The sequence below is a fragment of the Xenopus laevis genome, chromosome 1L (genome assembly GCF_017654675.1).
Source record: "Xenopus laevis strain J_2021 chromosome 1L, Xenopus_laevis_v10.1, whole genome shotgun sequence".
In the NCBI taxonomy this organism is placed as follows: domain Eukaryota; kingdom Metazoa; phylum Chordata; class Amphibia; order Anura; family Pipidae; genus Xenopus; species Xenopus laevis.
This window is the reverse complement of record NC_054371.1, coordinates 4,174,185-4,186,725: the sequence shown is the minus strand read 5'-3', so window position 1 is coordinate 4,186,725 and position 12,541 is coordinate 4,174,185. Positions and strand designations below refer to the sequence as shown.

General features: G+C 37.6%; 1 protein-coding gene across 1 annotated transcript; it reads right to left on the bottom strand.

Annotated features, from left to right (window-relative positions):
• Positions 1-517: 517 nt before the first annotated feature.
• Positions 518-8,646, bottom strand: LOC108704775 (vomeronasal type-2 receptor 26; the record flags this gene model as incomplete). The annotated part of the gene is made up of 2 exons (XM_018241447.2): positions 8,394-8,646; positions 518-1,212 (listed from the first exon to the last, which is right to left on the bottom strand). Coding segments are annotated over exons 1-2 (948 nt in total), but the record flags the coding sequence as incomplete, so codon positions are not given.
• Between the last annotated feature and the right edge of the window lie 3,895 nt (positions 8,647-12,541).

The following is a 12,541-nucleotide window of genomic DNA, read 5'->3' as shown; positions in this document are numbered from 1 at the left end:
TTGACCCATCCTCCTCTTCCTCCTATCTTTGACCATCATAATATGGTGATAATTTCAGAGTTCCCTTAGGAGGCTGCATTAATGGGTAATGAACTTGATGGCAATTAGCCATGTAAGATACAGTTGTTATCTAAAACATTTATTGTGTATAGATATTATTTTCTGTATCCATTTTTTTATGTATCAAAGAGAATGTGAGACTATCCTACTTTGCATTGAAATATATTAGCCAAATATAGAACTCAAAGATTATAGATTATTGCATATAAAATCATACCAAATAAGTCATGTTTGCTGATAAAGTTCTCTATTTATTATTCCCCAGTAAATATTGCTTTGTATTCCTATTTGGCTTAAATATAATAATGTAACATTTGGGTAGAAATATACAGAAGAGAAGGCCACAGCTTGAAGAGATTATGGCAAATATTTCCACTGCCACCATGTATTTGCCTTTGGTGCTCAGATAGGCCGGGATCATTGTGATCCAAACACTGCAGAAGAGCAGCATGCTGAAAGTGATGTACTTGGCCTCATTAAAACTGTCCGGTAATGTCCGAGCCAAGAAAGCTACAATGAAACTCACAGATGCCAACAATCCCATGTAGGAGAGGACAATATAGAAGGCAATGACAGAGCCCTCATTGCACTGAATGATGATTTTTCCAGGTTCAGACAGAATGTTGAGCTCCACGAATGGGGGAGAAATGGTCAGCCAGATAGTACTAATTAGAAACTGAATGAATGAACAAATAATGACTATAAAATATGTGACTTTGACTCCCAACCATTTTCTCCAAGGACTATTAGGCTTGGAGGCTTTGAAAGCAATACAAACCATAATTGTTTTTGCCAGGACAGAAGACATAGCTATGGAGAAACTGATCCCAAAAGAGGTTTGTCGGAGGATGCAGGTTATATCAGATGGGCGACCAAGGAACAAAAACACAGAGAGGAAGCTCAGCTTGATGGAGAAAAGGAAAATAAAGCTCAGATTGCGATTGTTGGCCTTCACTAATGGAGTGTCTCGGAATGAAATAAAAATTCCTGTTATAACTGTCACTAATAAAATAGACACCACAGAGAGGACAATAAAGACCAGAGTTAGGGAATCACCTTCATATGAGAGGAACTCAGTTTGCTTCTCAATACACATGGTTTTCTCATTATTTGACCATTCATAGATGGGACATTTTAGACAATTTTCTTTATCTGCAAACAAAGAATAAATCTGTTGTCAGAGTTAGGAATATTGTAACATGACCTGTTACAAAGTTAGATTAAGATTATAACTGAACCACTTTTTTTTTTGTAACTTAAACTTTTTATTTTTTATCAAAGAAAATATAAAGCATTAACATGTTTGATACAGTCATCACATATAGATCTTAAGGATCAATATGAGGTCTCAGTTACAGAATGATGTCCAATACTTAAGCTGACCCATGGCCTCACCCAATTGGCACATTGTATTGTCTTCTAATTTAAAATGAATAACAAGTTGAAATAAGTAACTGGATATAGCAGATTTAGTACAGTTACAAAATTTGCTGCAGATTATTCGGAAACAAGTCAAGAATAGGGATGGGTGAATTTGACTCATTTCACGTTGCCAAAAATTTGCTGCCGGTAAAAATTCACCAAATAAAAGTCTATGGCTGTCAAATTTTTTCTCCCAATGAAGTCTATGGGAGTCATTTCTGCGCTGAAGCTTAGCGAAAAAATTCGATCATACCTATTCAAGAACAAAACATTTGTTTGTGTCCAAAAACAAACTGAAAAAAGAACAAACATTTGTATTTTAACATCCACTACATATTAATGTAAACAAAGAAAAATATTTCAGTAAAGGGAGTAAGACCAGTCTCAAAATGTTTTTGGCTAGTGATGAGCACATTTTTTGTTGCCATCCATTGATTCATGGCGAAATTCAACATTTTGACATTGAGATTGACAAAAATTCACTGCGAAAAAAAAAAATTACTAGAGAAAAAAATATAAGAAAACCCACCCATTCACTTCAATGCATTTCGAGTGAGAAAAATTGGCCATTGAATGTAATGCAATTTCAATCGCCCATTGACTATTTTGCTACAAAAAATACATATAATGCATTTAATACATTTGGCACAATTTTTGCTGTTTCACACATTTTTAGCAGTTACAGGAATTTGTCGCAAACAGGGCAGATGTGCTCATCACTAACCATGGCTCATTTCTGTTTTGTTTTGCTTAGAAACTACCTGGTATCATGAAGCAGTATTATGATGCTTATTCTTTATGAAATAAGTTCTAAACTTGAACAAGATCAATTTATAGGGCTCAATTAGCAACTCATGCAACGACTGAATCCAAATCTGATTTGTAATTATCTGGATAGATCTTGGCTAATTTTTTTTGCCACATTTGAACCATGGACCAACAAACTATAAACTATGTAACTTTCATTGCAATCCTAAGTATTGTAACCATAGGTATTTACAACATTAGATACAAAGCTCACAGGCACATCTGGCCTCTCCTTAGATTATTGGTGCTCCAGATTTATAAGGGGTACAGCACCCCACAGTTATCTAGAAAACAATAAATTGCCAACACAAGAATACTGTATGCTGCAAAGTGAGGAAGAGCCACAGTAAACACAGAGACATTTCCCTACTTTGCAGCATATCCATATTTCAACTGTTTATTGTTTTCAATTTTCAATATGACTAGTTACCAGTTAAGTTGGAGATCTCCCCCTCTGAGCATCTGGCACAGTCATAGCAGCAGGGCGGCGCTCTTTCCCTTGTGACTTTTCTGTAGCCGGGAGGGCAGTTTGGAGAACACTGGGACTTTAGAATCTACAAATCAGAATACAAATTGTGTTACCTATATTATTGACTATTTAGCTCTTTATACTGTATTTAATCATGCAAAAAGTAGGTTCAGGGGGTTCATTACAAGTTATGTTGAAAACATGTATTTTAAACCTTTAAGGTTTATATAACCACCAATATCCAATAACAATGGTTTGAACTTCTTTAGGTACTGTAGGTGTTAGCTAAAACTCATTCTGGTGTGAAAATATGATCAAGTCACAATGGTACCCATGGATCACATCTCTGCAGGTGGTTAATTTTATGTCACAAGATTGGAATAGGGATGAGCACATTTTTTCACCAAGTTACGCCATGGAAATGACGCCCATAGACTTCAATGATTAAAAAATGACAAGCGTCAAAAAAAGAAGTGTGTCAAAAAAAATTGGCGCACTTCAGACAAAAATGTCACCTATAAACGTTAATGCCTTTTGGTGAATATTTGCAGATGGCAAATTTTTGGTGAAGCAAAACAGGTCAAATTCACCAATCCCTAGATTGGAACTGTTGTTATATTGCTGGGTTAAAGATGGTGGCCCAGATTGGGTGAATAAGCGACCTTTCAGTAAGCAAGGGCTAATTCCTCAGGGCAATCAACAAGAGCCATCCCTAAACAGAAAAAGGGGCCTACCACACCTCTTGTAAGCAACATACAATGTTCCTCAGCATATTCACCTTCTTTTTTCCCGAGACTTTCAGTTATGAAACTTGAATCCTTAACCTGATACAATGAGATTCATGGTACCATTATGACTGGATGACAGGCACAGGTCTGAGAACATGTGGGGGATAAGATGTTTTCAGGTAATAGTTTTTAGTCAACTTTAATACATTTCTTTTTACTTTAAAATCTACTTTTACTAATGATTTGTAGTTTACTCATTTGATGTAGTAATACATATTTACTCATTCTGCTTTTATGAGAATGTATGCATCATATAGCACAAGAATTACTGACCAACCATGTGGCATGTCAATTTAATATGTTTTTTCTTTTAAAGAGATGTCCCGGCTTCCCTATATTTTGCATACATGGTAGCACAGTGTATTATATCTAATACAATTCATTTGGACTAGCTGGCAGGTTAAGGGGGTAAGAGGGGTGGTAAAAGACTTGTCAGGCTGAAAAGCAGCTGCTTCTTTTAAAATATATATTTTCCAGAACCCTTTTTCCAAAAAACCTTCATTCTTCTGTACTTGTAATGAAACGAAAAAGAAGTGTTGACATATGCAAGAGATTCATAAGGAATTTGCTTATTATTTAGCCAACAAAAAAGTTGTAAAACAGATGTAAAATATGTAATCAGATTATCTTTTAGTTAAATGCACAGTAAATAGTGTCCATATCTATGTGGCCATTTGTCCTTAATTTCTATTGAGCTGTTGTTTCCTTACTTACAATACATTACAATTATTTGCTACAGGTCTGGTGCTCTGATTGGCACAACCAAACGTACAAACTCTGAAATTATTTCCATGTTAAAGGTGACAGTAGCTCCAGGGCTCCCCAGCACTTATAGGGACAGGAGCATGAGCTGAAGAAGCATGACAGAGAGCACTGGGGCCAACAAAAAAAACTTGATGATCTATGACTTTTAACACTTAGAATTATGATTTTTAATCTCATAATTATGAATTTAAGAAGTTGAAATTATGACTTTTAATATAATAATTGACTTTAGAAAGTCAAAATTATGACTTAGGATGAGCAAATCTTTCGACGAGTTTTGCCTTAGAAATGACGTCTATAGACGTCAAACAATGTTGCACATCAAAAAACTTTTTGCATACGCATCAAAAAAATTTGCCGCCCATATACTTTAATACTTTTCAGCGATTTTTCAACCAATGGCAAATATTTGGCGACTGAAATGGGTCAAATCACTGATCCCTAATTATGATCTTAATTATGACTTTAAAAAGTCAAAATTATGATTTTAATTCCATAATTATGACTTTTAAAAGTCAAAATTATGACTTTTAACATTATAAATGTAAAAGTCATAATTATTAGATTAAAGTCATAATTATTAGATTAAAAACCATAATTTTGACTTTTTAAAGTCATAATTATGAGATTAAAAGTCATAATTTTGACATTTTAAAATCATAATTAGGAGATTTAAAATCATTTGACATTTTAAAGTCAAAATTATAAATTTAAAAGTCAGAATTATGAGGTTAAAAATCATAATTTAAATGTTTTAAAGTCACAGATATGAGATTAAAAGTCATAATTATGAGATTTAAAATCATACTTTTGCCTTTTTTTTAGAGTTTCAAAAAGTCATAAATCATCAAAACAGAGGCGCCAAAAGGATACAAATGGCTAAAAGCACTTAAAAACCCAATGGGTAATTCAGAGGAAGTGGTAATTTTGTGAATAAACTATTATTGAAAATTACCACTTTCGTTGGTGTCTGCTTGGAGGAGGTAAGTTCATTACTACCTCCTCTGAATTACCCATTGGGTTTTTAAGTGCTTTTAGCTATTTTTATCCTTTTGGCGCCTCTGTTTTGTCTTACTACTATATCGAGTCCACCCCGAGTGGAGGGGTATCATCCCCTTTTTTTTCTTCTACAGAGAGCGACGTTTTATTCCTGAGTGGGGTCAGGATAATCTCCCCACCTGCCAAACAGTGGTTGCCTATCGGTAACCCTGGTTTGTGAGTATTAACTTGTTTACTCTACCATTACTCCTTGTAAAAACATATTACACTATTGGGGCTCTTGGTGTTCCTTTTTGTCTCCATAAATCATCAGAAAGTGCTCTTTCATACAATGGCACCTATACAGAAAATGTACAAAAGTGTAAAAGACTGGCTGATTTGATGTGGAGGTCAACTGTGGACAAAGTGTCATTCCAGAGCCTAGAATTAAAAATTTATAGCAGGTAATGTGTCAAATTTGCCCATGGGCAGTAACTCATGGCCACCAATGAGATTGCTGCTTATATTGTTCTACTTGCAGCTGACTTTAAAAAGCTAATCACTGATTAGTTGCTAGAGGTAACTGCCCATGTGCAAATTTGCCCAGTGTTGATAAATGAGCCCCATTGTGTCAGGAACACTGTTCAGCACTTTGTCACTGCCAGATTGAAAATGGTGACACTCTTGGTTGTGGCATCATTACATCACAATGAACATCATGAAGTGAGCACGTGAAAACAGAGAACCTTGAAATTCAATATAAATAGATGCTAAGATCTATTCTATGCCAACATGAATGCCTGATAGCAAATCTTAATTTGTAAATTCCTTGATTTATTTACAATCTGTAATGTGTTATCATTGGGTGCTCATGCAGTTCCAATCCAATATCACTGGGGAGGAAATGTGATTCTGCCAATTAGTAATTTTATAACATCCTCTATAATGCTGATGATGTCATTTTCCATTAATTTTGCATAAAAATGGCATCAGAAAATTTTAGTGGATGGGACCCCCTAGTTTCTGTTTTTCTTTTTAACATAAAACAATAATGCATTTGTTCTTCTACAAACAGCATATGAAATTATTCTTACCTGGTTATTGGTGTTTTTCTTCCAAAATATGTTTTGGATATCAATTTCAAGAGAACTTCCAGAACCTGACCAAAAATATTCACCGACTGGTATTTGTTTGTTTGAGTCAAAATAAATAGGCCAAGTTAAAATTCCGTACTTCACAGGAGATTTGTTGAGCTCATTGAAATTAATTTCTGTTCCACAAGGTTCAGTGAAGCGCACATTTCTTAGATATCGGTGTAACTGTACAATAAGATTATTACTGTTAACAGCTATTTATGAACCACCAACATAATCCACAGTTTCTTACAAAGATGTTATAGAACAAACATACAAATACATTGAAGTGGGTACAGCTCATTAGAGCTTACAGTTAATAAACTATACTGATATATATATAATACACAAAAGCCATGAATATCTTGTAAATTATATCCTTATAAACGGTGAGTTCTGATGTCATTTCTGTCACATGACTCACTGAAACTTGTGTATTATAATAAATAATTTACCCCCCAATTGTAAAATATGAGGATATTAGAAGTTACCTTTGAGTTCAATGACCTGTATAAAAACACTTGGCCTTCGGCCTCGTGTTTTTATATGGTCATGAAACTCCTCGGTAACTTATAATATCCTTATATTTTACAAGAGTGGGTACTTTATTCACTATATATATATATATATATATATATATATATATATATATATATATATATATATGGGGACAAGGGGACTACTCAAATGACTTGATTCACTTTCAGCCATCCCACTGAACCCCATTGTTACATACCTTAATGAAACGCAGGAGCTAGAAATGATGTAAAATGGCTACAGCAATTATTCACATTTTATCAACTAAATAAGACCTTGTCAGCCTCACCCCAAGTCAATATTTAAAACCAGAATTCCATAAGAGATTGCTACAATGCTCTGCTGATCTTCAGTGAAGACTTGAGATCAGTCGTTATATCCACCACCACTGTTGCACATTTGGACTCTTTGTTATACAGCCCTTGCACTTATAGCTCCAGGGCTTTCCTGGATAGAACACTACTACAATGCTCATAAATAAAGCTCTGTGCATTCGAGTCTGAGATTGTGTCAACACAAATTAAAATACTTTAATCTTTGGGTTCGACGCCCTTAGACTTTAATGGGCGTCAGCGACATTTTGCCAGCACCAAATTTTTGGCGAAACTAAACAGGTCAAATTTGCCCATCCCTATTCACCAGCAATCTGAATATCAAGGAAACCTGAGGGGCCATTTATAAAGACAGTCACAAGTGGGATCATGCTAAAATGGATGCACATGCTGTGCAGATTGATGCCATTCATTAAAGGTACTTTTGTCTAAAATGTGCTTCTTGCACTTCTGTGTAGTTTTGCTTAGTGTTAATGTGCCAATAAGTCTTCTCTGATGACATGCATGTGAGCATATTGATACCAGGGAACACTGGTCACAACCCTACGCGTGGAATTAATTCAAGGATTTCCATAAAAGTTTATGTTAAAATGCACAACTATGCAAAAAGAAAACCCAGAAGAAATTGCATTCATTATGAAGCAGAAGGCACAATTACGGCAGGCAAACATTCAGCATAAGGCAGCAGAAACACTAGAATTGTGAGGATAAAAAATTATGCATTATAGGTAAAAAACAAGACAATTTTTATCCAAAATATGCACTTTGCACATGGTGATGCATTTGTAAATGACCTGCCTCTATTGGGTCAACTCAATCCATTAAAGTAAAATGCCCCACTCATTATCTTTTCATGTTTCTCCTCTGTTTTCTAAGCTGCACCAACTTGCACACACTTCCTGGTCACAGAGAGCTCACTCCAAGCCCAACCCCTTTTTCACAGGAGAGGACCAATCAGTCCCAACATCTGTACTGGCTTAGCAATAAATAAATGAATAAAGCTCTTGTTTTAATTTTGTTCTAAACAACTTTGTCCTCTCAACGCAATGACAGTCTCCACCAAAGGCACTGGATGGCATGTACTGATGGCCATCTAACTGACCTGAGGTGCAAAGTAGTTGTGTTGAGGAATTCTTTTGAGCAAAGTAGGCTGAATAGAGAGGACCAGCACCAGGAGCATATGGCTGCTGAAGCACAGTGGCTGGCAAGTGAGAACTCATGCACAAATGCTCTGCTGGCACTCCTGGGGCATATTCTGCATGCAGCTGCCTCTGCTGGGTCTGCTGAAGGGTCAGTTCCTGGACCATCTCCTGAACCTCAACCACCACCACCCCCACTTGCTTCCCAACATCCATGGGCAAGGGGGTGTGGGGGTGTGGAAGGGGCAGAGTAGAAGTGTTTGGGGGGAACCACTTAACCCTTTCTAAAGTGCTGTATTTTATGGTCATACTGGGTCTATGATGTGCCCTAGGCCTATGGTAACTGTTTCTATTTCGTGTGGAAATGTTATTTAAATCTTTTATTAAAATTATACCTTTGTAATCAATACATCTTGTTGGATGTTTAAAGTATTGATTCATATTTGTACATATGTTTAGTAAAAAATCATTACAATTCAAAATGCTTTAAGTTTTCTTTATTTTGGGTAAAGGTGGTATTTAAAAAAATTGTAAAAGTCAAGAAGCACAAGAGATATTGTTAAAAGTGCTTGCTTCAGTCAGTAAGTTGCCATTGATTGGAGGGAAATGAGCCAATGGGATTTCACACACGATGGGCAAGAATCACATCTTTCTGTGTATCATCAATAAACCCCAGTCTCAGCCGTGTGTAGTCCTCTTCCACTCTGGGCCATGCCAATAAGGGATACCTCCTAAAACATAAAGACTCACATAAAAATAAATGTTTCTAACACCTCATAAACAAGTAAAGAAGTGAGCATAGACACCTACCCAGAAATCCCACCCAGGTCATATGTCTTGTCCCTCCCTCTTAGAACAGCACTGTCAGTCAAAAGCATGAGAAAATTGAGTCAGTTTTAAGGATTAGCACTGATATGGTGTAACATCAGTTAATAAGGAACCCAAGGAGACCACTGGTTAGTACCTTTCAGTGAGCAAGGTCACCCCTGATGACACTGGTATTCACCGATGCCCTTTTGGGGTCCTAGACTTTTTGCTGCAGAATCAGTCATGGAATTTGAACACGTCAGCGGTACCAATAGTACAGACAGAGAAGAAGCTTAAAGCAAAGTCAGGCCAGGCAAGGTTCGGGACAGGAGGCAAGGATCAACGTCGATAGGAAGGAGTCAAAACCGGAATTAGCGAACATGAGAAGGATAGATCAGAATCGGAGTCAAAGGCAGGTAGGAGTCGAAAACCAGGATTACAATACGTATAAGCTTGAGTAGGAACTGCGTAAACAGAAGCCAGCTTTGGCAAAAGAGAGAGCAGGAAGCAACTATTTAAAGTTAGAAGGACTAGTGGGAGCAGAGGGAAAATGATAGACAGCAAGGAGGACCAATGGTGGGGATACTTTAACAATCAGCATCCAATTTGGATGCAGGCGCCTGTTTAATGACGCGCATCCGTCAAATGAGGATGCACTGAGCAAGAATTCACTGGGCAAGCATGCGCCAAAGACACCCTCTCACAGCACGTAATCATTGAGCACCTCTGCGCTTGGAGGAACGCGCCACAGCCTAAACCCACCAGTCAGCATGTCTAGAGGTAAGCAGGGACGAGCAACCGGCGGGGCGGGTTACATAAGGCTTGCAAAGGGTTAAAAGATGGCTGGCAGAAATAAAATCATTTAAACACAGTAACGGCCTTTCTGATTGTGTGTCACAAACATCTTTCCTACAAAATTCCTATACAGTAAGTCCTCTGACATTACTACATATGAAGGCCGAGCAGCTATGAGAGTTCTTAGTGCACTTGGACAAGTTAGTGTTATTTTCATACAGTGCCAGGATTTAATCCCAAAACACAAAGTAGCTGAACAAATATCTTTGTCTTAGAAACATTTCTTGGCTTCTGTTTCATTGACTTTCAAGCGGAAGTTCAACCCAGTAATGAGGTTAAGGATCAAGCCATTGATATGTTCAATTTACAACTAAAGTGTGAAACGATGAGCCAATCAGGCACTCACTCCCCTGTACTTTGTTATTCCACCGCTTGCCAATGCACCCCTCAACCTCAGGTTCCAGATCATCATCAATGTCTGCTGGTAATCCAATTGCCACATTATGCAGCATGGCAGTATGCTGATGATTATCTCTGAAATCTAAAAGGGGTATAAAGTACAGCTCTCCCAGTGATTGAAAAGCATTGGAAGAGTGACTTGAGCACCCCAAAGAGGCACTTGATGACATTGTGCATCTTCCAATGGGAGGTGTTGTACCTATGCTTGGCAGATGTCTAGGGAAAATGAACAGGCGTTATCAGCAGGACCCCATATCCTGTGTCTCCTAGACAAAAGGGGGAGCAGCTCCTCACGTTAATGAGCAAGTCAGTGATATACATGCAGTGAGAGATTCCTAGGCAGCAACCCCTCCCATTCAACCAAGTCAGGCCTTATTAACAAGATCAGGTATGAGTAGTCAATTAGGCCACAGTCAGTTTGGCAATGAGAGGTTTGACAAATCATACTCATATAGAAAATCGTCAGTAATGTTTTCAAATAAAAACAAGGGAAACTAGGCTGGGGAAGAATGTGAATAGGGTTATTATTAAGAAATTCTAATTTAAAGAAGATTTAAAGTTGATGTTAAGTTGATGTTAAGAAATGGATAATGTAATTACCCACCAGCCAGCCCTCTGGTATTTCCCTTTCAGTGAAGTGTTGAGAAAGCAGCTGCATAATCTGCAGGTGGGAATCGCATACCTTCTGGACGTTGATGGAATGGGAGTGCTTTCTGTTCGTATGAGCGGAATATGCAGTCAATGGCACCCAGGCATTTTGGCCAGTTGAGTAAAAACTTGAGTAAATATCTTGTTTTACTCTTCTTGGTTGAGGGAAAGAAAATGAGCCTTTGTAAGTGCAGTAGATCAGCATCAGCACTTGGTTTGGTATTCTAAATGTGAGAAGGCATGAGGAGACCTGTTGGAAAGAGCCTGTGCCCAGGAAATGCAAGGATAGAGAGGTCATCAGATTCTTACCAGACTTCAAACCAAAAGTTATTTCCACATTTCATGAGAATTTTATGAATTGAATCTTTCTGACTTGACAATGACGACTCCAGGCTTAACAATCTGGATGGGGTTAGGTGTCTAAAGGAATATGTCTCAAGGACAAAAGATCGGATAGATTATTCATGATCCCAGGAGGGAAAAGGAAGGGATTAGCAGCATCCAAAAGTACTTTATCCAAATGGATAACAATCATCATCAAGAAGACCTACTCCCTTAGGAACAAACCAGAATCTCAAAAAATAAGGGCTCACTCTAGAAGAGGCATCTCGACTTCATGGGCAGTAAAGATGGGCACACAATGGAGGTGTTCTGTAGGGCAGCTTCTTGGTCTCCACATACATTCATATCCCACTACAAGGTGATAAAGATACCAATTTGGAAGAAATGTTCTGCAATCTTTTTCTATCCAGAAATAAATCAATGCAATCACTGTTGTTCTTCCCAGGTGTAGCTGACATGGTGTGGCAAGGGTAAAAGGCAAAATGACTAAATACTTACCGTGATTTTCCTTTCCTGACCACTAATCATGTCAGCAAGTTTGCTCACCCCATCCCTTAGTGGTTAATTAATTCCATCCAGGATGTGGCACTTGCAACATGATCTTGACAAACTGGCAATATGGCAGCTAAGTGGCAAATGAGATTCAATGTTGATAAATGTAAAGTCATGCACCTGGGATGTAAAAATATCCACTTATACCCTTAATGGGACTGCACTAGGCAAATCCATAATGGAGACGGAGCTTGGAGTCCTTGTAGATAATAAACTTGTCTGTAGCAAGCAATGCCAGTCAGCAGCATCAAGGGCAAATAAGCTCTTGAGTTGTATTAAAAGGGGCATAGAGTCACAGGAGGAGGGGGGTCATTCTTCCACTGTATAGAGCACTTGTAAGGCCCCATCTAGAATATGCTGTACAGTTTTGGTCTCCATCACTCAAACAGGACACTATTGAATTAGAGAGGGTACAGAGAAGGGCAACTAAGCTGGTAAAAGGTATTGAAAATCTTAGCTATGAGGAAAGACTGGCCAAATTGGGGATGTTCACGCTGGAGAAGAGGCG